Genomic DNA, 24895 nt, shown 5'->3' on the forward strand with positions numbered 1-24895 from the left:
CAATGTCCATACATTTTAAGGTCAGCAATGTAATGAGACAATCATGACGTCATTGCTTTGTTTTTGTTATACGATGTCACAAACACATCCTAGCGAACTGTCAAAATATAACACGCACACACACCAAGCGCATCACGAACAACGGACGGACGGACGACAAAACATTGATTGCGTTCGTGTAGTGAAGTGGAGAAGAAAATAACAACTCCCGTTTATCGGTTTGTTTTTCGCAAAAATAGTGTGTAAAAGTTAAGCTTATGGCTGCCAATTTGTTCCGAAAAGTAAGTGTGCAGTGTGGCGATCGCAGGAACTGTGAAATTCTACGGATGAACGCCCATTTCATGGCCGTATTCTGCTAGTGAAAATCGTCATCATGTGTGTGAGGAAAATTTTCATCTCGCTGATGGACGGTCGATGTGTGCCTGGCCTGCACGGTCTGCTCTGTAGGTGGGGGGTGGCAGAGCCCGAAACGGGATCGATACTGTTTTGTGTTGTTATTTGCTACCCACCGTTTCGTTTTGCTGGTTTCCGACTGAGGAGGATGTGCAGATGTGGCTCATGGGAAGACGGATTTATCAGTATTTATACTGTACGAAACTGGAATGTTGTTTTGCTGTTGACCTCCACTCAGTAGCGATTCTGGCTGTGACGTCTAGATGCAGACTGGGAATATTCAATTTCATTAGTTCAATCGATAGATTTGAGATTCAGATTTTTATTTTCGTTTACGTAATTCAAAGATAAAGCTATTTCTGTAGAATGCAGATGATAGTGCAGTGCTTTGGTCACATGCAATAATCTTCCGATTTTGGACTGGTTTGCGTTCACTTTGAACAAAGAAAGCTTGTGTTCTATAGAAACAGTGAGTAATCACAATCTTCACCACGGGAAATTGTGATAAAGTTCGCTCGCAAACATCTTTGAAACTTCTCCTTCGTTGCGTACTATGTAGTGTTGTTGTGTTGTGAAGCATAGTTAGTTCAGCTTGCTATATCATTGAAGGTCGATAGAGATTAATCCGATTGTGCGGCCATCTGCATGTGCGCTATTTGTAAACAAGATTTTCAATTACTTTCCTGGTTAGGCATTTCCAGTGACCTCATTCCCTCAAGGATGTTTGTATTCTGGTCGAACTTGCTCGTGTTTGCTTTCTTTCAGCATTCACCTGACAGGTGTAGGTATCGGTGCAGTGCCGTTTGGCAAACAATCCGCCGAGTGTGAGCACTATCGTATCAGACAGTCCCTCGGTGTCGTTATAATGTTTGTGTGCCTTTCCGTAAAAGTAATAAAATCAATATAAAACCGTCATCAAATATGAACGTGCATATCGGTGACCGCGACCACCGAGGCACCGTAATTGTTTGCATTACATCAGCAAGTAATCATTATACTCGAGTAGGTACCTACATCAATGGAAACACATTAGGAAGATTCTTACATGTACGGTGATTTCTCTTAGATTTTTTTTTGCAACGCATATTGTTACAGAAACATGATAATTTCTTTGTTGACAACAAGAGTTGCAGGTTTCTGATATTTGTGTGGCAATATTTAGCCATGGGCGAGACATAAAAGTGCTTTTATTTAAGTCATTCTCAGATTTTTTCCAAGATCTTCTAAAGAAATTCCATCAACCCTGCAGGTTTCCTACACGGAAATCTTAGAGAATTGTTTGAAAGAACTCTTGCAGCATTCCTAGAAAGAACTTCTGAAGGATTCCCACAAGGAGCTCCAGGAAGATTTTCAGAAAACTTCTGGAAAATTCCCAGAAATAACTCACGGAAAATGTCTATAAGGAACACCAGGAGGGCTCCACGAAGAACTTTAGGAGGATTTGCTTAACAAAAACTGGCAGATTCCTGTGAGCAACTCCTCGAGGACACTCAGAAGTAGTTCCTAGAGGATTCATAGAATAAATTCTTGGAGGATTCCTAGAAGGTATTATTGGAGGAAACGCAGTAAGAAATCCTGGAGGAAATACCGAGACAAACAAAATCTAGCAAAATTGCTTGTAAGTATTTGAAACCAAAGTTTTAGAAGGAACACCTGCTGCAAAATTTTGGATGAGTCCCAGAAGGGTTTTATGGAAAATACTAGAAGTACCTTACCTTGATACCTTGTTGGCTACAAAGTAACTTTACTCCAACGCCGAGCGTATAGCAGAGCACCATCTTCGTCGGTCTTGGGCGATGTTCGTCCAGTTTCCCCGAACGTAGGGATCGTAGATCTTCTTCAATCGCGTACAGCCGGCGAGTTCTCGGCCGCCCACGAAGTCGCCTATCTCTACCGGGTTCTCTGCTGAATATTGTTTTCGCTATTCTTTCTTCCGACATTCGCACTACGTGTCCAGCCATCTGAAGTCTGCCGTGGTATTTTATACGTTTCGCAATATTCGCATCTTCGTACACTTGGTACAACTCGTGATTCATGCGTCTGCGCCACACTCCATTTTCTTGTTTCCCACCGAGAATTGTCCGCAGCACTTTGCGCTCAAAAACTCCTTTAACGTCCACGCTTCGTGACCGTAGAGGGCAACCGGAAGAATCAGCGTCTTATACAAAGCGAATTTTGTTTGCGTGTGCAAGTTACGGGACCAATCACTAGGGTCCTAAAATCATCGGTTTTAGTAGAATGGCGTATTTGTTTTGTCGAAAAAAAATTCATGTTTTTTTGGTCCCATACCTTTTTTGACAATTTTAGGTCCCTTGAGGAACCACTTAGTCTTGAGATACGGACTTCAAATTTTGACACGATCAACTTATATCATTTTTTTTTTTGCAAAATAAGGGACGGCCTAATCCTCCTGCTTCAATCCATCCAAGGTCCCAAACGACGTAGACACTTCGTCCGCGATTCGAATACTTGATTTGATCCATCTTGCGTTGCGCGTATCAGCCTAATTAGTTTCGCCGGAAAACCATGTTCTGACTTTATCTGCCAAAGTTCATTTCTTTTCACTGAATCGTACGCTGCTTTAAAATCAATGAACAGATGGTGAGTCTGCCTGATATATTCCCGAAATTTATCTAGGATTATCCGCTCCGCAGGATAAACATTTGATCCGTCGTTGATCGGCCGTCACGAAAACCAGCCTGGTATTCGCCGACGAAGGACTCCTCAAGAGGTCGCAGTTTGTAGGACACGCGACAGCATCTTATACGCCGAATTTAAAAGAGGAATCCCTCTATAATTGGCACACTCCAGTCTGTGCCCATTCTTGTAGATTCTAGTGTGATTTTATGCTGAAAGTTAACATTATAAGTGAGCATCATGTGTACCATTTGTAATACATTAAAAATTTGTAACTATCAATATGTATATGATAGAATATACCTCCAGCAAGCTTTAGCACAAGCAGATGGAGGTGATCATTGCGATACACAAACGTGAAAGTGTTTTGAGTTATCAAATAATCCTTATTAATCTTCACAACATGTGCATTTCTTTGCATTGCTCAACCAAAACTCATAAAAGTTGTCAAAAAAAAGTACATCCCTGCATGTCTGCAAGCTGAATTATTGTTATATTGTAGATTAATATCATTCATTCTTGCTAATAGATAGTTTCTGTAGTATAGGAAAATTTTACCCATTATAGGGTGTCCCAGAAAGTATGGGCACAACTTTGCAGCTCTGCCATTTGGGAATGGATGCATAAACAAACTTTATTTTCACACATATCCTGCCTTAATATATCAACATCAAAAGCCAATCATTAAAATTTGCTTTTCACACTTCGTTTGAATGCGGTAGAACATTTTCTGAAAGACCTTTTAAAGTTTCTGCACAAATTTCTATATTTTTCAATAACATCGCTTAACAAATTGTTTTCTACGCATGAAATTAAGCTCGATAAAATTTTCAAAAAATATATCCGTGTATTTCTACATGCGTATCTATTATACAACCCTTAGTTCGAATTGAAAACAGATATGTTTGAACCTGAAAAATAAATTTAAACACCAAAATCGATATTTTTGAAAACCCGTTTTTCTAAAAGTTGTAAACAAGCTTCTGAATACATATCACAACATGCAGAAAATTACATTTTGATTTCACTATAAGTTAAATATATTCTCCAGCTTTATAAAGTGTAGAATGAATTGTTTTTATTCTCGTCAAAACATGTTTTAAAACTCGAATGTCTGTGGGCGTGTCTTATCCAGAAATAGAAAAGGCGAATTTTTCAGTTTTCTCAAAATTTTGATTTACCCGTACGCACAATCAAAACATATTTTTATTAAAAAAATCAATCAACCATCTGAGGAAACATGTTTTCGAATGTATCATGTGAAAAAAAATCGAAAAAAATGTTTCGAATTTGGATATTTGGCAAAACCGTAAAAAAAGTAGTTTGTGCAGAAGTTTTAAAAAATGTTTTTTCATTTTAATCATTCTGCATATAGAAACCCTTTTTAATGTATAAACTCTTCACAGGTGTCAATTAAAATACTCTGAATAATTATACAAAAATATAAAAATTGTTGTTTGTTAAGAAAATGATTGTATTTTCGCTATACAAAGTTGTGCCCATACAGGGGCATTCTGGGACACCCTATATACTAACCATGAAAAATAAAACTTATAAAACTCATGTCAAAATAAATTTCATATGTCGAAAACATCACAATAGCATATAGAAGCAAAACGTGTGAAAAATTGGCGAAATTTTGAAGTTTCAGAATTAATTGCTAAGTGGATCTTTTTTTCTATCGTTCACAATTTTTCAGCAATTCCCCCAATATTATCAGAAACACTATTCCTCAAAAGCCAAATATTTTTTAACACAGATTACTAAAACAATGTAAAATGCATGTAGTGCATTCATTGAAAGGTATATTTTATCATTTTTGCATGTAGCTTCCATGAGAAACTGTTACCACTATATGGTGGGTCTTTTTTTGTGCAGGTCACTGTATTTTTCGTTACAAATTCAGTTATTATTTTTGTTCTTTTAGCTCTTATTCCCAACAAACCAATAACAAGTTTTGCTATTTAGCTTCTAATGGCAAAATTTGATCTTCCCTAGTTATTTTCTATGACAAAATAAAAAAAAAATACCAAATAACTTATCAAAACCAACCCGGGCAGAAAAGAATTACAAAACAATTGCAAGTTTTACCATTCAAAAAGAATTACTGAATGGTAAAATTTGCCATTGATTTGTTTGAAATAAGTGACAAAAGGGAGAACATAATAACTGACATTGTTCTATTCTATGAAATAACTAAAAAATGTCAAATTTTGACATTACAATGGCAAACCAAGAACAAAAAAATAAGGTTGAGAATTGCAAAATATAATATTATTGAGTTATTCGTCTGTCAACCAAAAAAACTATCTAAAGTTACCATTAGAATAACCAAATTTCAAATTTTGTCATTATGTTGTTCTTAATAAGTACCAAAACTGCGATGTTTCATCAAACTCGTAAGAGGTCAACAATATCTCACCAATTGCAAAATTTGTTATGGTAGCAAAATAAGAAATTCAGTAGTTATTCTTCAAAAATTGATAAATGACAAGCGAATGGCATATTTTGATATGATATCATATTATGCTATTGACATTTTGTTTTAAGCTCTTCATGAAGAACTCATGGATGACAAAATAAGTTATGACAATAAAATTAGCTATTTCTTTGTTTTTGGTTTGCCATAGTGGTTTCGCAGCGCGGCGTCACGAGCACTAATGCAAATCTACTGGTTGAAAATAGGCCCATTTGATTTTGCTGGAAACAGCTGATTTTTGTTTACTATTTTCAACCAGTAACTAAGGTAGTGTTCGTGTAATGCAACGTGTACGTACGCGCAACACTACTAAAAGCAGAAACCACTATTCACCTCTACCCGGGAAAGTAATGACATATATTGCAAAATATGCCATTTAGATGTTATTTTACTTACACTGCAAAAATATCAATATTTTTTTATATGTGTGAAACCTAATGAAAACCTATAAAACCCTCTTCATACGCCTCATTAGCGAAAATAATCTTGATTTAAGAGTACGAGTTTTTAAAAATATGTGTGAGATCTTATAGTAAAAATCCATAACACCTCACACATAAAATTGAAAAATGTTGAAGATACCGTTGATGTTCAATACCAATGACGAAGCGGGAAGAAAAAAAAACATTCAATGGCAGTTGAAAACAGTTTGTTTTTACCAGGCAAGATTGAAGATAATACATTTCAATGAACTTTTTCAAGTTTTTTTTAATCAAACTCAGATCAAACTCATTGTTCACGCTTCACAGGTAATTCGGATGTAGATTGTTAAGTGCGTCCGTGAATATTCGATCGGTAAGTTAACATTGTTTATCGTATTCTCTACTTTGCGTTTTACCCAAGTACTCGCATTTCAGTTTATTATTGAACAGCATCGGACCGGAAACTGCAGCGCAGCCGCCAAACGCCTCCCTTGGAATTCAACCACACGGAAGGATTGCCCCATTTCCAAGGCAGATCCAGTCACGCGGATGAGATACATTTTGTCAGGAACTTGATCACATGCGGAAAGTGTGGTACCGGAAGGATTATAGCTGCACACAGGAGCTGGGGCACCGGACCGTTGAATCACGAGGGGAATCGGACGAGAGCCATTTGTCGTCAGCATAGAATCCGAGATAAAATCAAAGTTAATGGTAAAACGTGTACTTGATCGTGTATTGTGTTGCTAATTTCAATTTCAAATAAATTCAATGACAATAAATAAGCATTTTTGAAATTTATAATATTTGTAGAAACTTTTCATTTCTATAATTATTTCTTATTTCTGCTAAAAATAAGCCTAATAGTAAGTATAAATCAAAACATTAAAATTTTATGTGTGAGACTTATAGATGTTTTATATGTCGTACTTATAAAAAGTATTGCTGTGGTTCTATTGCAAATATCTATATCGCTCACACATAAACCCAATATGGATTTTTTTCTCAAGGATGCTCAGAAGAACTCATTCTGCTATGATTGCATATTTTGCTATTAAGGTATGCACACAGAAAAAACTGGCCAAAGAAAATCAAGCAGTAATAATTCATTTCAACTTGTTCCCAAACCAAAAGCAATTCATCGTAAAAAAGCATTAATTTACTTTAAATCAACATCAAGACATTGCTGATTTGACTTGTTATATCCGTCATCTCGAGTTTTGAGCTTGAGCCCTTCCGTAAAGTTTTGCACAGTACCTTAGACCGAATGCCAAGAAATTTTTACCACCTTTGTGTCAAAATCAATCTTATTTTTCGATGAAAGCTGTCATTCTTGACATTTTTTGAAGGTTCCAATTCACGGTCACTCAATATTTTTCAATTGGGTTGAGTTTTGAAGTGTATGAGATTTTACGTTTTTTGGAAAAATGCAGTTCAATTTCTACATAGTTTTCTGCATACAAACGCAAGCATTCTCCGCCAAAAACAGGAGACAAAAATCAATTCAAATCAATACACAATATCTAAGCTTTTGAATAAGGGGTGCCAGCCATTTTTCCCGACATTTCCCGTAGTGAAAAAGATGATTTGCTGTACATGTATTTCTAAAAGTTCGGTTTTTCAAACCACAAATTCATATTGTTGACCAAACTATGTATTTCTTGCCAAACTTCGATTTTTTCTTGCTCTTAAGTTGATCTGCAATCTTTCCAGGTTGTAATGATGTATAGAACCGAATACTTGAAAGCTAACTGAGGTCTGCGGGGACGGTCGCTTTAATGTACATTGTCAGATTTTCAGCACGTTTGTGCAAAAACTTTTCGAGGACTTCTTATTCCCTTGACTCTATTTTAAACACAATGTCAAAATATATCCCGAAATAAATATTTTTCGATTCCTTACACAATAAGCTTTCATTTGCGCCAGAGATTGCCACGATTCGTTGAAAATAGAGACATTCCTATCCAAAATGCGGTGGCTAGATTTTGCTGTGTGCATACCTTATTCAGTTATAATAACTCAGAAATTACAACTTTAGCAATAGGAGCGGGCCTGGTTGGATGGTTAGAACACATGACTATCACGCCAAGGACCTGGGATCGAATCCCACTCCCGACAAACTCGCAAATATGTGAGTTCTTCCTTCGGAAGGAATGTAAAGCGTAAGTCCCGAGATGAACTAGCCTAGGGCTAAAAATCTCGTTATTACAGATAAAAAAAACTTTAGCAATAATAACATTATTTCGCCCCCTTAATGCTAGAACTAGGTAACTCGTTTTGGATAGTACGAATAAAAATGGCTGATAAAACATATCCTGCTATAGAACAAACACTTTGTTAGTCTTAAAAGAAGAATCATTATGTGTTTTTGTAGTTTCAATCGACAAACTTTTGTTTATTGTGGTGAACGTTCAGATGTAAACAAATTGCTCGCGATTTCGCAAAACCAGTTACCTAGTTCTGGCATTAAGGAGACGATTTGTTCTTAGCGAGTTATTTAGTGCTATTCATAAATAACATAAGAATAATAAAATGAGATACGATGGCAAAAATAGTTATTATTTTATCCTTGGTTTGTTCTTTCAGGATGTCGACTACCTGAAAAAAAACCTGGAAAATCAGGGAATCTATTTCTGGACCTGGAAAGTCAGGAAATTTGGTTTATGGTCAGGGAAAATTTTTCACGATAATCATAAAACGATGTAGGTATTTGAGTTATACAAGTTTCTACCAGTTATGAAATTTGAAAAACTAGCTAAATTGTTCCTTTAAGCTGTTGAATCCATGGTTCTGACTTCAATGATCAAATCAATGTAGTATAGTATTCAGTTAACGTAATTCTGTTCTGAATTTTAGCATGAAACCTTATTTCATGTTAAATAAGCAAAAAATAATGATAATGAATTTATTGGCGGGTTCAGTCTTGAGAGACATTCATTGTACAGACCACTGATGTTTTTTTTTGTTTCTGGAGAAATCTTTGTTGAATCCTCAGTAATAATCTCGGAAAAATCTTCCGAAGACGATTCCCTAGCTCTTCTCCTGATCCATTCTGGATCTTACCTTACCTTACCGATCAGGCTAAGGCCAGGGTGGCCTCTGCTGTACATAGTAGCCGTCTCCATTCCACTCGGTCCATGGCTGTTTGTCTCCAGTTCCGCACTCTGCCTAGGGTTCGCAGATCGTCCTCCACTTGGTCGACTCACCTAGCTGCGGATGACTCTTGAGAACCATTTTAGTCGGGTTGCTGTCCGACATCCTGACGACGTGACCCGTCCACCAAGGCTCTCGATTTTCGATGGTTGGCTCTCCCAGTAGCTGTTGCAGCTCGTGGTTCATTCGCCTTCTCCAAGTCCCGTCTTCCATCTGCACTCCGCCGTAGATGGCACGCAACACCTTTCGTTCAAAAACTCCAAGGGCGCGTCCTCCTCACGTAGTTTCCATGTTTCGTGACCATAGAGGACGACCGGTCTAATCAGCGTTTTGTAGATAGTTAACTTCGTATTACGGCGAACTTTATTCGATCGTAGAGTTCTGCGGAGTCCAAAGTAAGCACGATTTCCTACCACAATGCGCCTCTGAATTTCTCTGCTGGTGTCGTTGTCGGCGGTCACCGGTGAGCCCAAGTACACGAATTCTTCAACCGCCTCGATTTCATCACCGTTGATATAAATTCGGGGTGGCGGGCGCGGGGCTTCCTCCCTGGAGCCCTTTGCCATCATGTATTTTGTCTTTGACACATTAATGACTAATTCGATTCGCCTGGCTTCACTCTTTAGTCGGATGTACGTTTCCGCCATCATCGTCTCAAATTTACGAGCAATAATATCAATATCATCAGCGAAACCAAGCAGCTGAACGGAGTTCGTGAAAATCGTTCCACTCGTGTTTATCCCCGCTTATCCCAGCAAGCACGAAAGATCACCCATCACCTTGCCATAACCCTCTGCGAGATTCGAAGGGACTCGGAGAGTCGAGAGTGTCCCTGATACTCGACCTACGCACATCACTCGATCCATCGTCGCCTTGATCAATCGTATCAGTTTATCCGGGAATCCGTATTCGTGCATAGTCTGCTATAGCTGCTCTCGATCGATTGTATCATACGCCGATTTGAAATCGATGAACAAGTGATGTGTGGGCACGTTGTATTCGCGGCATTTCTGCAACACCTGGCGGAGGGCGAACATCTGGTCCGTTGTAGCGCGTTCACCCATAAATCCAGCCTGATATTGCCCCACAAACTCTCTTTCAATCGGTGATAGTCGGCGGCATAAAATTTGAGAGAGTATTTTGTAGGCAGCGCTCAGTAGCGTGATCGCGCGGTATACCTATAATTGCCGCAATCCAGCTTGTCGCCCTTTTTGTGGATGGGACACACGATACCTTCCATCCGTTCCTCCGGAAATACTTCCTCCTTCCAAATCTTGGTAATGACCCAGTGAAGTGCTCTCACCAGTGCTTCTCGACCGTATTTTAGAAGCTCGCTTGGAAGTTGATCTGCTCCAGCGGCTTTGTTTTTTTTTTCAACCGGCCAATCTCCTCAATGTCTTGGAGGTTAGGGGCTGGAAATCTTTCGTCGTTTTTTCCATCACTACTGAATACTAATCAGACGCGGTAGTCACTAAACCATCACGTTCGTCAACAATATTTTTGACGTAATAGCACAATTTGACTATGCCAATCATATAATATTATCATATTATGCATCTAGTGAATAGTATTTCAAAGTCATTGTGGCCATGCAATGGGCGGGTGATTCAACGTTAGTTTTGCATTATTAATCAATGTTTCTAGGCTGGCCTAATTGCCCTATTTTACTCTTATCCATATGATAGTTTTGATAATTATTCCGTTTCTTCAGTTCACCAAATTTTCATGATTGCAGAATGTTTCCAATATTAATCAGTATGGAGCATAACAGCACACTGTGTTCGATAATCGATATTTCTAATATTTTTGCAACAGAAAAACATGGTACAAGCTTTTTATCCTCTATAGTCATTAGAGTGGGTCATCGTTTATATGGAAAAATTAAACATTCAATGGTATCCCATCAGATCAAAGCTTTTTTGATCCCATTTCAGGGCCCAAATAAGTGTGCAAAATTTGGGCACGATCGATTATGTCTACTTTTTGCGTATCGCGTTTGAAGTTTGTATGAGGTTTTACATGGGAAAACACACTTTTTTGCATTTCTCTTATAACAAGCTCGATTTTTTTCTAAAACTCCCTGCCCTTCGGTTCAGAAAGGGGTATGGGCGCGTTCTGCCAACTTGGTCGAGGCAGATTTCTTGTGAGAACAAGTTGCATACGGACATTCAAAAGTGCCTGAAAGATGCTAGGTACTTGTGAGGATCACTTGAAGATCGGATGGAAGATCATTCTTTTTTTTTTAGAATATTCGCGTTCGTCTATTTGTTGCTCTTCGTGTTCGTATATTTTAAGTTTCATCCTCAACTGAATTGATGAACGCTGCTAATCAGCAGGGATGATCTTCGCATCTGCATCCGTTGAACCATTCTGAATGGCCGTCGTGAAAGTATCACCAAAAGCGCTACTAACATTTCTTTTATATTTTCATGTATCTGAGTGTCATGAGTGATAGCAGTGAAAAATGGAAGTAATGCAGTACGACGGTGGTGCGATGCTGGTTAAAAATATCGCTGGAGATGAGCGTTGTTTGTACTCAGCCATGTCTAAGACTCTCCGAAGTCTCAGGAAAGGAAGCATGCATAAAGCACTAATCTACAAAATCCCGGGAAAAAGTTGACAGACCTTATTTCACGTGGAAATCCGGCGGTAGACAAGAGGTGGATATGGACGGATGTTCGTTGGAATTGGAAGGACATTGGTAATGACAGCCGAATTTAAGAAAGCGACGAAGCGATTGTAGCAGGAGATAGTGAAGTTGGACTACGAAGACGATTTGCTAGAAACCGCAGACAGCAAATGACATAGGCTTATCGTATTTCGATGGAGATGGCGATGAGGACAAAGCAGCATTCCAAGAACATAACCAAAATTTAATCACAACTACCTACCACAAAAAAACAACACGATCCAACGAAAATAGGAAAGAGCAACCCAGCAAAACCAGTATGTATGTTCAAAACGCTTACCCCAAACAAGCGACCCAAAGGTAAATTACGTTGACCATTTAACTAACAACACATTCCCTTACAGCTCAACACACCACATCGATTTCCCACCTTTCCCAATCCTTAAGGCCACGCAAAACTTAAAAGCCGCAGAGCTAAAGAGGTTGCTATGCCTACTCCCAAATTCAAAGGTGTATTATGGACAATGCAAGTTCTCGGACTTGCATTGGAGACTTGGCCCTATGACCCCCTTGTGCATCAATAAAAAAAAAAATAAAAAAAAAAACTAGCTCGATTTTTTTCTAAAACTATGTAAACGATGAAGTAAAAACATAGCTTAGGGTGTCCTGAAAAACTTTGTCGAAGACCGCGAAGTGATCTGATGCTTATGAAAAAAGTTATAGCGTTGGCATTGCTTGGCGAAACAGCATGATTTTGTTGCTGTTGTTATTCCTTTACATGTTAAAACATAAACACATGCATGCGGTTCGTATGATTATAACTATTTTCACAAGTATCGGATCGGTTTGCGGTCTTCGACAAAGTTTTTCAGGACACCCTAGGCTATCATTTTACAGTATTGGTTAAAAAGTTTTAGACAAACTTTTTCAACTTATGATAAAAATGCAAAAAAGTATGTTTTCCCATACAAAATCCCATACAAATTTCTATTGGAATGCGCAAAGTGTAGACGCAACCGATCGTGCTCAAATTTTGCACAGACACTCAGGACCCGAAACGGAACCAAAAAAGCTTTGATCTGAGAAAACGGTTCCGATGACCCACACTAATAGTCATTATGATAAAATCTCAAACTTTTATTGTCTCTTATTACATTTCAGACGGCAGATATAAAAAATGTGAAACCTTAAAGTGAAGTAAAATACTCTTCAGGGCGTCTCTCAAATAATCTTCAGAATTGTAAGAAGTAACACAGTATCGATTTGTTGATCTGCTGCTTCACTGAAAATAAGATCAGAACCTATACAATGGAAAATGTCCCAACAACTGGTTCCAGTAATGCACCGGCGTCGATGGCAACCGCTGAACTAGCCATCAGCCCATCTAAAGCGGACGATAATCTCAGCATAAAATCTTCCGATTCGGTGACCACCAGTGGCGAGTACGAAATCGTCCCCGAAGCGCCATCCCCCATGGATGCGGTGGACGGTTCCGGTCCAATGACGCTTCCCTCGCCGATAATGAACATTGTCAAAATAGTTCCCAGCTCTTCGGCAGGAGGTGGCGGATCTAGAAAGTCCCAGAAACAAGAGAAGGCCACTTCCGACCTTGGAGGTGAATCTCTGTTGAATTTGAGCGAATGCTTAGACGACGAAGAGGAAGGAATGGTAAAGCTGGTGGTTGCGCCTGGGAAACAGAAGCTGGATGCCATTTCGCCGATACTGAACATCGAGGGAAACGGAAATGTGAAGGATCTGGAGAAGAACATGGATGAGGTCATACTGGAGCTGGATGAAGAACGCACGCTGAGTGCTAGCGATGGCGGTGAGGCGAGTGGCGGCAACGTGAACAAGGGTAAGTTTTGGAATAGGGGATAGGGTGTATTTAGACTTTTGATTTTAGTTAACAATTTACGTTTAAAAAGAATTAAATAATGCGTGTAAATAATTTAGCAACGCTGCAGTTTTTACAGTTTTATAAGTCAGGTAACGTCCAAAAATTACATTACGCAAAAAGTAGGCATTTTTAACCATGCTCCCATGTTCCACTGAAACCTCTGAAATTTGTGTATGGTTCGTCACTCATTGAAGAGTAATGTAATTTATGGACGTTCCTCATTCGTAATTTATAGACGTTCTCGACGTAGACCCGCTACCTGCTGAGAATCAAATTAGTGTATTGTTTGTGGTGATACTGTAGGGTAAAATGGGGTAGTTTGGCCACCCTAAGCAAAAGTCGGTTTAACATGCAGAAAACAACGATAAATCTCTCGTTTATCATATGATCATAATGATTCTGATAATACTACGCAAGATACATGAAAATATCAAAGCCAATTCGTGTTTATATGCCAAAAAATATTTTTGAAAAAAGTTGGATTTTTGCGTCGATTTTAAACCGTCGGGGTAATTTGAGCACCCTATCTTTAATAAAGATTTTTTTCGCCTAATGTAACACAAACCTAATATGCACCGATAGACATTGAATTGTAGTGTATCAACTTGATGTATACAGAAAATAAACTAATTTTAAAGCTATCTAATGTATTTGAACAACAGGAGTCTTATGTGGTGTTTTTATTCAGCCCTCTTCGGGGTAATTTGGCCAACGTTTTTCAATTTTATTTTTCTAATTTAATGTGGGCTTAAACTAATTCGTTCTAACATTTCAATGGCTTCCATATGAGACCAGTAGTAGAACTGTAAGGTTGGTTTGTTAAAAATATTAGATTTTAGATGATTTTTATGAGGTGCTCAAATTGCCCCATTGGCCAAATTACCCCGACTACCCCTAAGCATTGAAAATGTTTTCCAAACTTTGCTTCTTCAGGTCTCGAAAAGTGAAACAATCTACCAGCACTAAACCCGGTACCAACTTATGCGTTGTAATATGTTTCAATCCATATCGTTTAAACATTCGCCGTAGATGTAACACCTGTCCTAACAAACATCCTCGCTTGCTCTCTTTTCAGACGTTTCGACAAATAGCAACAGCGGCATCAATCGAGGTTTGGTATCGCAGTTGTCCTTACGTGGCCTGAAGCCGCGCAGTACTCCGGCGGTAATCGTAGCCGGCAGTGGTGGGCCACCAGCTGGGGACACACCCAATGTGCAATCCCCGGAGAATCGCGTCGGACAATCGGTGTTCTACGATTGTCTAGATGCCAGTCCAATGGTGGACAGGAAGATGGACAAATCTCTCGGCTGCCTCGCGTCGGAAACGGACGAGGATTTGTCCGATATCGATCAGGAGTGTACCATCTTTAGTGGGGTGACGTATTTGGGAGCCACCCGTATTAATGCACCCAAGTCGGAGAAGGAAATCTTGCAGAAGGTAGCGGAAATGAATGCTAGCTCGAGCGTGTCACCCCTCGGGATGAAGGTGTCCGTCAGTATTCCGACCCGGTCCGAGGGATTGGTTGTGTAAGTGATTGTGTACGGGAAACGTTTTCAGAATCCTAATCAATAACGACTTTCGCAGGTTGTACGATGGAGAAACCAATACCGTTGTGGCGACTTACGAGGTTCATCGGATTTTATTCTTCGCTCGTGGACCGGTCAAAACGGCCAATCAGGCGTGCTTTGCCTTTACCTGGTCCCACGGGGAATCGCAAGAAACTGCCACGCACCAGTGCCATGTCTTCAGATGCACCATCCCGGAAGCGGTCACCCAAGTTAGCGGTTGGTATTCAACTGTTGTTTCAGTAAAAGTTCAATTATAAAGCAACGTTCTTTCATCCACTCGAATAGCTTGCTTCGCGAAAGCCTTCCAGCGTATTCTTCCGCCAAGCGTTCCACCCATTATGACCACCTCGCTGGCGGACAGTAGCGCCAACGTAATGCTGTCCTCGATCACGTCGGACATTGGCGGTAATCCGATCCAGTCGGCCATGTACGAGTTTAGCATTTCGCTGGAGATCAAGGAGAAGGAGAAAAGTGGCTACACGACGGTTCCGCGCGACGCTAAGTCTAGCTTTAGGCTACGGTGCAACACCGACAAGGAGGTGTGCATTGTGGTCAAGCAGATTCCCTCGGAGCAGTTTCCTCCGTTGTACATCGAGCGGTGCTTTGGCGTGCTGTTGAGCCCCGGGAAGATTGTACGGCAAGCCGATATGCAACTGCTGGATATGGTATGTACGGCATATTTTTTGATAAGCATTGACGTAGGGCTACGTCTCTGCTTTCTATTTCCGTTGCCATTTTCATTTCCGTATTTTTCACATTATTTTTCTTGGTATTCATATTTGATTTTCTCCCGGACATTCTTCCGAATTCCTATCGGCATTTTTTAAAGCTCCGATCATTTTTTTTCGGTATTCTTCCTTGAGAATCCTTGATCCTGAATTCCGGCAGATTTGTCCTGGAATTTTTCATGAGAATCCAACAGAATTTCTCCCGTTTGGATTTTTCCCGAAATTTCTTTTTCGTTTTACCCAAAGAAATTTCCGGATTTACCGAAAGGTCACATTGGCGACAAATACCTCAAATACCTGAAGAGTAAGAGCGGTTTTGCATCAGGTCGAAAAGGGTGCTGGTGCACATACCGACTAACACTGTTAGGTAGTCGTCGGCAAAACCATAAGTAGGAAAACTGCTATTATTGAGTTGCCTCAATAGTGTATCTGCTACGAGATTCCACAAAAGTGGTGACAAGACTTTACCTTAGGGGCATTCACAAATACTCAATTTCCTAATCGCCGCTTGACGCAATGTCGAGAAGAGATAACGGTTCCAGATTGGTAAGCATGGTTCACATGACCGAGGCACATTGACCAGATGAACATCACGGATCACCGACAATGCGTTCTAAGCATTTCAGAAGAAAAGAAGTCAAACTGATAGGTCTGAAACTCTTTGCTTCGTCATACGACGCACGGCACGACCCACTTTCGGAATAGACTTCACAGTAATATCCCGCCAGGATTTGAGAATATATCCTGTAGAAAACTGTAAACAAGTAGTTTTTTCAAATCATGTTTGAAATAATCAAATCCCTTCTGAAGCAAAATAGGATATGTCCCATTTGCTCCAGAAGATTTGAAAGGAGCAAAGCTATTTAGTGCCCACCCAATCGGTTCTATAGTTATGATACTCTGATCCGAAGCTAAAGAATCATAACTACAAGGAAAGACATCATTGCATAAACATTCTAAAACTTCCTCATCACTTAGAAATCCTTAGATATTGCAAGGATTTTGTTCAACCGACTGACTTCACTCAAACTGGAAACATTTTTTCCAGCCGGATCGTTCAGCAGACCGGAGAGCTTTTTGGTAGGCCCTTCGAGCTGACCTAAAAGTATCCGATACAACCGAACGTCGTCTGTTCCAACTCTTTCTACATTGTTTCCTGAGCTTGGCAAGATCTGAGTTTCCACCTTGTGATCTTCACAGACCGTAGAGGGCAAGCTTCTTCAAAAGCTTCCATGATGAGGATTCCAGAATTCCGACCGATTCCTTCTGGAATTTTTCACAGGGATCCTATAGATTTTTTTTTCGGAATTTATTCCAGAGGATTTTGTCGGTATTATTCCCTGAGTTCCCCTCATGGATTTTTTCCCGGAGATCATCTTGCGTTTTGTCCAAAGAAATTCTATTGGGATTTCTTCCAGGGTTTATCCCGAGAATTTGCTTTCAGAGCTTTTTCCAGGCATTTCCTCATAGTTGTTTACTGCATTTCTTGCAGTGTTTTTACAGATTTTCCCAGTCGTTATTCTCCGAGCTCTACCTGGAATCTTTAAACACCTGAAATTGTCCAAAGATTCTGGATGCTCTTTTTGGCATTTCTTTAATAGATGCTTCCAGGGTTCTTACAAGAGTTTTTCCAGGACTCTCTTTTTCAGAATGTTTTCCGGATAAATATCAAAGGAAGGAATTCTGCTGAAAACTTGTGAGAACCCCGCAAAGATCTATAGGAGTAGTCTCCAGGGAAATTTCAGAAGAAATCCCGCGTGGGACCTTGCGGAAAGAAATCTGGCAGTTATCACATGAGGAACTATCAAGAAACTTCAAGAAAAAAAAAACCTGAACACCCTTGAGAGAAATCCGGGAAGGACCTACGAAAGAAATCTCGCGGGGAAATCCAAGATAAATGTCGTAAAACAATTTGGAAGAAGTCTCTAAAAGAATTTCTACAAGAACCTCATCAGAATCCCGAAAGAAACTGTCGGAAAACCACTAAAGAGAAATTCCTGAAGGAGCTTTGGGTAAATTTTAGAAGGATTCAGCGAGAAACTCTGGAAGCATCGGGCAATCCTCTGGAAGAAATCCCGGGAGGTACTTCAGCAAAGACCCTGGGAAAGACTCCTGTAGAATTTCTTGGAGAAACGGTGATATAAATCTCAAGAACAGCTCTCGGAGAGAACTATTTATGGGAGCAAGTGCGTTAAAATCCTCTGGATAAAACCTTGGGTGAACGGAAGAAAGCCAAAAAACGGCAAAACTCTCTGGAAAGAGTTCTGTGAGAAACTGCGAAAGAATTTATAGGTGGAATCTTAAAAGGAGTTCAAAGGAGAATCATGGACAGAGTTTCGAGAGAAATCCTCAAACGAACTTCGGAACGAATTATGACAAGATTTTTAATAAAATTTCTAAACGAATCTTTATTTTAGAAGAGCTTTTTAGAAGTATTCAGCGTAATGTCCAAAATAAACGGTACCAATTTTTTTTTTATTCAAAATGTTTGATTTCTATAGTTAAATCCCAGTCTTTCATTTGTTTTTCAGCTAAATCAAATTTTAGAGTGTTTGCATGGATTATTTTTTTGAAGAATTTTTCGGTCGAAACCATTTTTTTTACAATTGACTTAAAAGAGCTCTAAGAAAAATTTAGAAATATTCCTTTATCGAATTTTGTTTTATTTTCGAAGGAGTATAGCATAAAAAAAACTTCTTACAAGAATTTAGCCATTTGGTGGTACTTATTTCTTAAATAACAAATCTTACACATTTTCCCATAAGATTTTTACATTTGGTAATATTTCTGAACTATTTTTTAAATGAACATACATTTTATAAAATTTGGGCTATTTGTTTAATAATAAACTTCCCACTTTCCCACTTGGAGAACTCCGGGAGTTTTATTTTGTCTCCAGTAGACACGCTATTATTGTTCCCCGCAGAGAAAAGTTAACATTACCTTAGGGTCGAAAACTCCCGATGCTCTTTGACATATCTCGTAAATTTACCAACAGTCAGCCGCACACTTCCACATTGGACAAATTCGACTGGATCTCATCCTTTTAAGTTTTTTTTTTATCTGTATTAACGAGATTTTTAGCCCTGGGCTAGTTTATCTTGGGACCCACGCTTTACTTCCTTTTCAAAGGAAGAACTCACATTATGTGATTTTGTCGGGAGTGGGATTCGATCCCAGGCATGATAGTCAAGTGTTCTAACCATTACACCAGGTCCGCTCCCATCCTTTTAAGTTGGCTCTCTCGCTATGCTCGTCCTTTCTAACAGTATCACTGTTTTCAGCTTTTATAAAGTCTTCATAATAGCAACATCACTCAGTGTTGGTGAAACACTTGACCGCAATCATCTATGTGATTCCCGTACTTTTGCACGCCTCCGTTGCAATCATTCAAAAATCATCGAGGTGTTTCTTCTATATGTCATATAAATTTCCTTCCCGGTCTTTGAACGTTGAAAAGACTGGCGCAGTATTGCACCGCATACTAGCGAGATTTGCATAAAACCTTCGCATATCGTTCCGATCCATACGTCCTAACATTGACCTATGAAAGCAGACCTTCAATATTGAATTATTTATTCATTCTTTTTTTTTTCTCAGGTTACCATGGGCTACATCAACACGGATGTAGCAGCACCGCCACCGGCACCGAATCCCATGACGGCTTCGATCACATCACTCGCGACGGCAGTCAGCTACGCCCAGTTGCCGTACCAGATCCGTGCGGAGTGGAAAGCCAACGACAAGGCATTCGAACAACTCAACACCGAAACGCAAAAGAAGTCCCTAACCGTAGCGGTCGATCTAGTCATCAAGGGTATCCAGGAGCCGGTACGGTTCGTAATCGAAACGTCCGTGATGATCCTGTCGCAAAGCGAGCTACGAATTATGCAAAATCTGTTTACGAACAAGCGACTTCTGGTGATGCACTACTATCTAACGCTGAAGGAGAGCGGCGAAGGCAACTGGAAGGTGGAAGCGATCGATCACTCGGATGAGATCGTCGAACCTACTCCGCCGGCGTCGTTGTCGTTGAACCTGAACTTCAAGACCTGGACGACGTTCAAAACGTCCGCCAGTGTGCAATCGATGGAGTTCGATGACTCCAGTCCGGATTACAGCTCGGACGGGGATGAGCCGCTGCTCAGCGGTACCGGTGAAGTCTCCAAAGAATGTTCCACCGCGCTGCTGGAAGATTGGAACGAGATACTGGTCGAATGGAATCGAGACAACTTGGACAAACGACCGAAGAATCTGGCGTACCTGGTGCGCAGCGGTATCCCGGACATACTGCGGGGTACAATTTGGCAAAAGCTGGCCAACGTGGAGAACAAGACGGAAATGGCGGACTCGTACCGCATACTGATTACCAAAGAGACGAGCTGTGAGAATGTGATCCAGCGAGATATCAACAGAACATTTCCGGCACATAGGTACTTCAAGGACAGCGGTGGCATGGGGCAGGACAGTTTGTACAAGGTTTCGAAGGCGTACGCAGTGTACGACACGGAGGTTGGCTACTGTCAGGGATTGAGCTTTATAGCGGCCAGCTTGTTGCTTCATGTAAGTATTTTTTGCGTTTCTGGTGTAAAATGGGTTAAGAACCAAATTGGATTTTTCTTCCAGATGCCCGAGGAGGAAGCGTTCTGCGTCCTGGTAGCACTGATGTACGACTACGGACTTCGCGATATGTACAAAATGGGTTTCGAATCGTTATACCTGCGGTTGTATCAGCTGGACCGACTGTTGAAAGATCAGTTGCCGGATTTGTACGAGCACTTCCTCAACACGGGAGTCGAGTCGCACATGTTCGCCAGCCAGTGGTTCCTTACGCTGTTTACGGCCCGCTTTCCGCTGTATTTCGCTTTCTCCATTCTGGATGCGTTTCTTCTGGATGGAGTCACGGTGCTCTTTCAAGTTGCCCTCACATTGCTCTCCGTGTGCAAGAAAGATCTCCTGGAGCTGGATTTTGAGGGAATGCTGAAATACGTCCGTGTGACACTGCCGAAGAAATGTCGAAGCGAGAATCAGGCCAAAAAGATGATGAAGCTCTCGATCGAGTGCAAGGTGAAGAAGCTGAAAAAATACGAACTCGAATACCTGGCCAAGAAAGAGGAAAGCGAGCGTAAAGAACGGGAGCTGAAACAGTATGAGCTGCGCTTCCAGGAGGAGCGGACCAAACTGCAGCAGGAGATTGTGACGTTGAATGAAAAGATGGAAACCCTGGCCAAGGTGGACAAAAAGAACAACGGTATTATTGGAGATTATAAGCAGATCATACAGCGACAAGAGCACGAGAACAACGAGCTCCACCAGATGTTGGAGGATTTGACGGTGGGAAATATTGTTTCATTAGCTATAACATAGACTCATAAAAACTTGCTTCACAGAAAACCGTATCCGGCTGTTCGAAATGTTCCTCCAGTATACCGAAGTCTTCTCCGTTGCATAAATCGTACGGCAAGAACCTGCAGCATGCCAACAACGAGAACAACAATGACCAAACTACGCATCAACCGGAGAGCAATCTCGGCCCGTTGGACCCCCTATTGATTGCCAAGCAGAGGATACTGGAGCTGGAGCAAGAGCTAGCTCAAACCAAGCTGGCCCAAGTGGAAGCCGAATGCAAAAATCAGGTTTGTTCGTGGGATTGCTACCTGAGAACCGAATAACTTTCATCTCGTTCTCTCATTCTCTGTTTCAGGATCTTCATCATCAACTTACCACCACGTTGACCGAGCTCCAGACCAATCGTAGCAGTTGGCAGCCATGGTTTTCCAAAACCCTGAACTCTATCCAGGAGAAAGTGGTAACGAGGCGCGATGTCAACGCTCCGATGGCTACCTTCCAATCTTACACGGATTCAAGTGTGAGTATTGCTCGTCTAGTGGGCCACTTTTAACCTTTGGGGAATAAAGACTGAAAAGGATTTACACCTAGAAACATTTTCAGTTTTATAATGGTCAACGGTCAAGAACACTGGTAATTTTCGTGACACTGAGTCGCTGATTGAGCCGTCCTTAACGGAGTTGATCCATAACTTGTTTGGAAAACTCAATTCACTTTCTGTAATAACACAAAGATAACATCAACGAAGAGAAATCGATGTTATTCTGTTATTGTTCTGTGGCGTAGTTGGTTAACGCGCCCTGTCTAGCAAATTAAGGAGTCGTGGTTTCAAATCCTACCAGAACTCCGAAGATTTTTTTTTTCGAATTTTTTTCATTACTATTGATTGATTGTCTAACGAGATTTTCAGATTGTACGTATGTTCCACTAATCAAAGTTTTTATTACCTACGTAGGTAAAACATCGTGAACATTCCCATACCCTGCCGGCACAGACGCAACTGCGGAACAAGCTGAACCAACGCCACAGCCTGGGCCAGGTGGGTTTCGAAGCGGCATGTGGCGATGATCTCGTTCGTCCGGCGAATACCGCAAGCAGGGGCGCCGCCGGCGGTGATGGCAGAGGATCGTCAGGTAATAAAGAGCACCTCATATTTAGGGACTCGGCACAAAGGTGTAACAGCCTTAAGTAGAGGTGGTAATCTTGGAAAACAAAAGTCCAGCCAGCAGCTAGTCGTCGTGGACCAGACACTGCATTAATCTCGCAACAGTTATTAATCTCCACATAGAAGGCAAATTTAAAACCACCCATGACTGTCTTAAAACCAACCAGAATATACCAATACCTAGTAGCAGCAGAACAGACTTGGGGGAGTCATGATATTGGATCAGTTTGCCTAGCATTGTTTGGTGCTTAAGCCAGCGGCTTTCGCTTAATTTGAAAACTTCGGAAAACAGCACTCGATGCTTAGACGTAAGATTGATCGTTAATATTTGGTTTTATCGTACTGTGTTATTACTCCTAAATATCCTAGTTTTTATCGGCCTTCAAACGATTATCTCTCTGTTTTCAAAGGTAAAACACATTCTTCATTGCATGTGAACGTATTCATCAAGTAAACCCTGTTAATGTTAGTAAAATCCCTGTATTTCGTGGGTTTAAGTTATGTATTTTATATAGTGCTTTTGTTTTCAAAGCAATACTCCATTTATTCAAGCAAATCTCTGCAGAACAACAAGAAGTGGAATATCTCTGCTTGAATTACAAAGAACATTGCATTTTTGTCACTAATTTCCTAGAATATACGAAAAGGAACAAAACAAAATAATGCTTAGTAGAAGGCAATAGGTAAAGCATACACAAACTGAGGACAGCACTGTTTCAACTTTTTATATCAACCATAGTATACAATATTAACCGGTGAGGATTTCCTGATTTCTGTCCTTTCTGCGACATTTGCGAATGCATACCAAGCCTACCAAACTACGTAGAACGAATTTAGCGAAATTTTAAACCGTAAATCGACCGACTTCAAACTAGTCCGCCTGTGAGGAAGTTCACCCGATCTGCAGAAGTTCTTACACAATATCCTCGAAATTAACTTTGTTCGTCATCATACCTACCACTACCTAACACCGTTGTATGCAGGACTTATCGAGAATCAGCTGCTAAGATATTAATAATCGATTCTGAATCCAAGTCGTCGTTGGAGGTTTATTTACGAAAGAAAATCCCTGAGTGTTATGTTACAGCACGAGATCCAAGGGAGATAATATCACATTACAGAACTGTTGCGTTTCAATTTTATCTTTGCTTTACTTGTGTCTTTTACGGAACTAAAGAAATCCATCCTCAATTTTTCACAACCAACAATGAAGCTTGGATTGAAGAGGTATGTTCTTCTTCTTCATGGCTCTACGTTCCCATTGGAACTTAGTCGAGAAAATTGTCTCGACCGGAACGGGAATCGAACCTGCCGTCCCCGCATTGGCGATCCATAGCCTTGACCACTAGGCTAACTGGAGACCCTAAAGTCTGGAACAGGTCTGTCTCTTTTGCATTTCTTGCATTTTAAAGAAGTGTATCTAAAAGATGTTCACAATAAGTTGTGTACGTGCACATAAAATTTCAAGTTTTTTTCAATACCCACCTTGATACCTTGTTGGCTACAAAGTAACTTTACTCCTACGCCGAGCGTATAGTAGAGCACCATTGGGTGATTTTCTTCCAGTTTCCCTGATCGATCGCAGATCTTCTTCCACCGCGTACAGTCAGGGCGTTCGCAGCCGCCCAAGAAGTCGCCGACCTCTACATGGTTTCCCTGCTGAATATTGTTTTTGCTATTATTTCTTCCGACATTCGCGCCACGTGTTCAGCACACTGAAGTCTGTCGTATTTTATACGTTTCACAATATTCGCATCTTTGTACACTTGGTAGAACTCATGATTCATGCACCTGCGCCACACTCCATTTTCTTGTTTCCCACCGAGGATTGCCCGCGGCACTTTGCGCTCAAAAACTCCGAAAGCTTTTCGATCTACCTCCTTCAACGTCCACGCCTCGTTACCGTAGAGGGCAACTGGAACAATCAGCGTCTTATATAGAGTGAATTTCGTTTGCGTTTGCAAGTTACGGGACCCAAGCTGGTTACACAAACCGTAAAAGGCCCTTTTCGCAGCTGTAATACGCCTTTTCACTTCACGGGAAACGTCATTGTCACATGTCACAAGTGTTCCAAGATTCTTCAACTACTTCAAACATGTCGCCATCAATCACTACCTCTGCACTAACACTACTAGTCCTGCCTCTGTCTCTACCCGCTATTATGTACTTCATCTTGGTGGAGTTGATAGTCAAGCCTACCCGGGTAGACGAGAATATCTAAATCATATCTCAAATCGAACACTTTTTGCTGTCATAGCTCGATGTGATTTTGATGAGTTATTCAAAAATCTAGTGAATAGGGTAAGTGTACCAATTATGGCTATAGTACCAATTATTCGCCATAGTTGATTTTCACCCTTTAACGATGTCAATCAACAAGAAAAAAATTGTGAACAACAGATCACGTTCACAAAAGATGATCGCACTCATATAAACTCCACATTTTGCTCAAATGATGGTAGAAATAAATCATTT

At 40.5% G+C, this 24895-nt stretch overlaps 1 protein-coding gene across 1 annotated transcript; it reads left to right on the top strand.

Annotated features, from left to right (window-relative positions):
* The first annotated feature begins 121 nt into the window (after window positions 1-121).
* On the top strand, window positions 122-23454 carry LOC109418946 (rab GTPase-activating protein 1-like). The gene is made up of 10 exons (XM_019693166.3): window positions 122-281; window positions 12875-13568; window positions 14686-15136; window positions 15195-15394; window positions 15464-15843; window positions 19507-20469; window positions 20533-21240; window positions 21297-21542; window positions 21611-21775; window positions 22211-23454. The coding sequence occupies exons 2-10, from the start codon at window positions 13022-13024 to the stop codon at window positions 22445-22447; spliced, it is 3897 nt and encodes a 1298-aa protein (XP_019548711.2). The 5' UTR covers window positions 122-281; window positions 12875-13021; the 3' UTR covers window positions 22448-23454.
* Window positions 23455-24895: the final 1441 nt, after the last annotated feature.

This window comes from Aedes albopictus, chromosome 2 (genome assembly GCF_035046485.1).
Source record: "Aedes albopictus strain Foshan chromosome 2, AalbF5, whole genome shotgun sequence".
NCBI classification, from domain to species: Eukaryota; Metazoa; Arthropoda; class Insecta; order Diptera; family Culicidae; genus Aedes; species Aedes albopictus.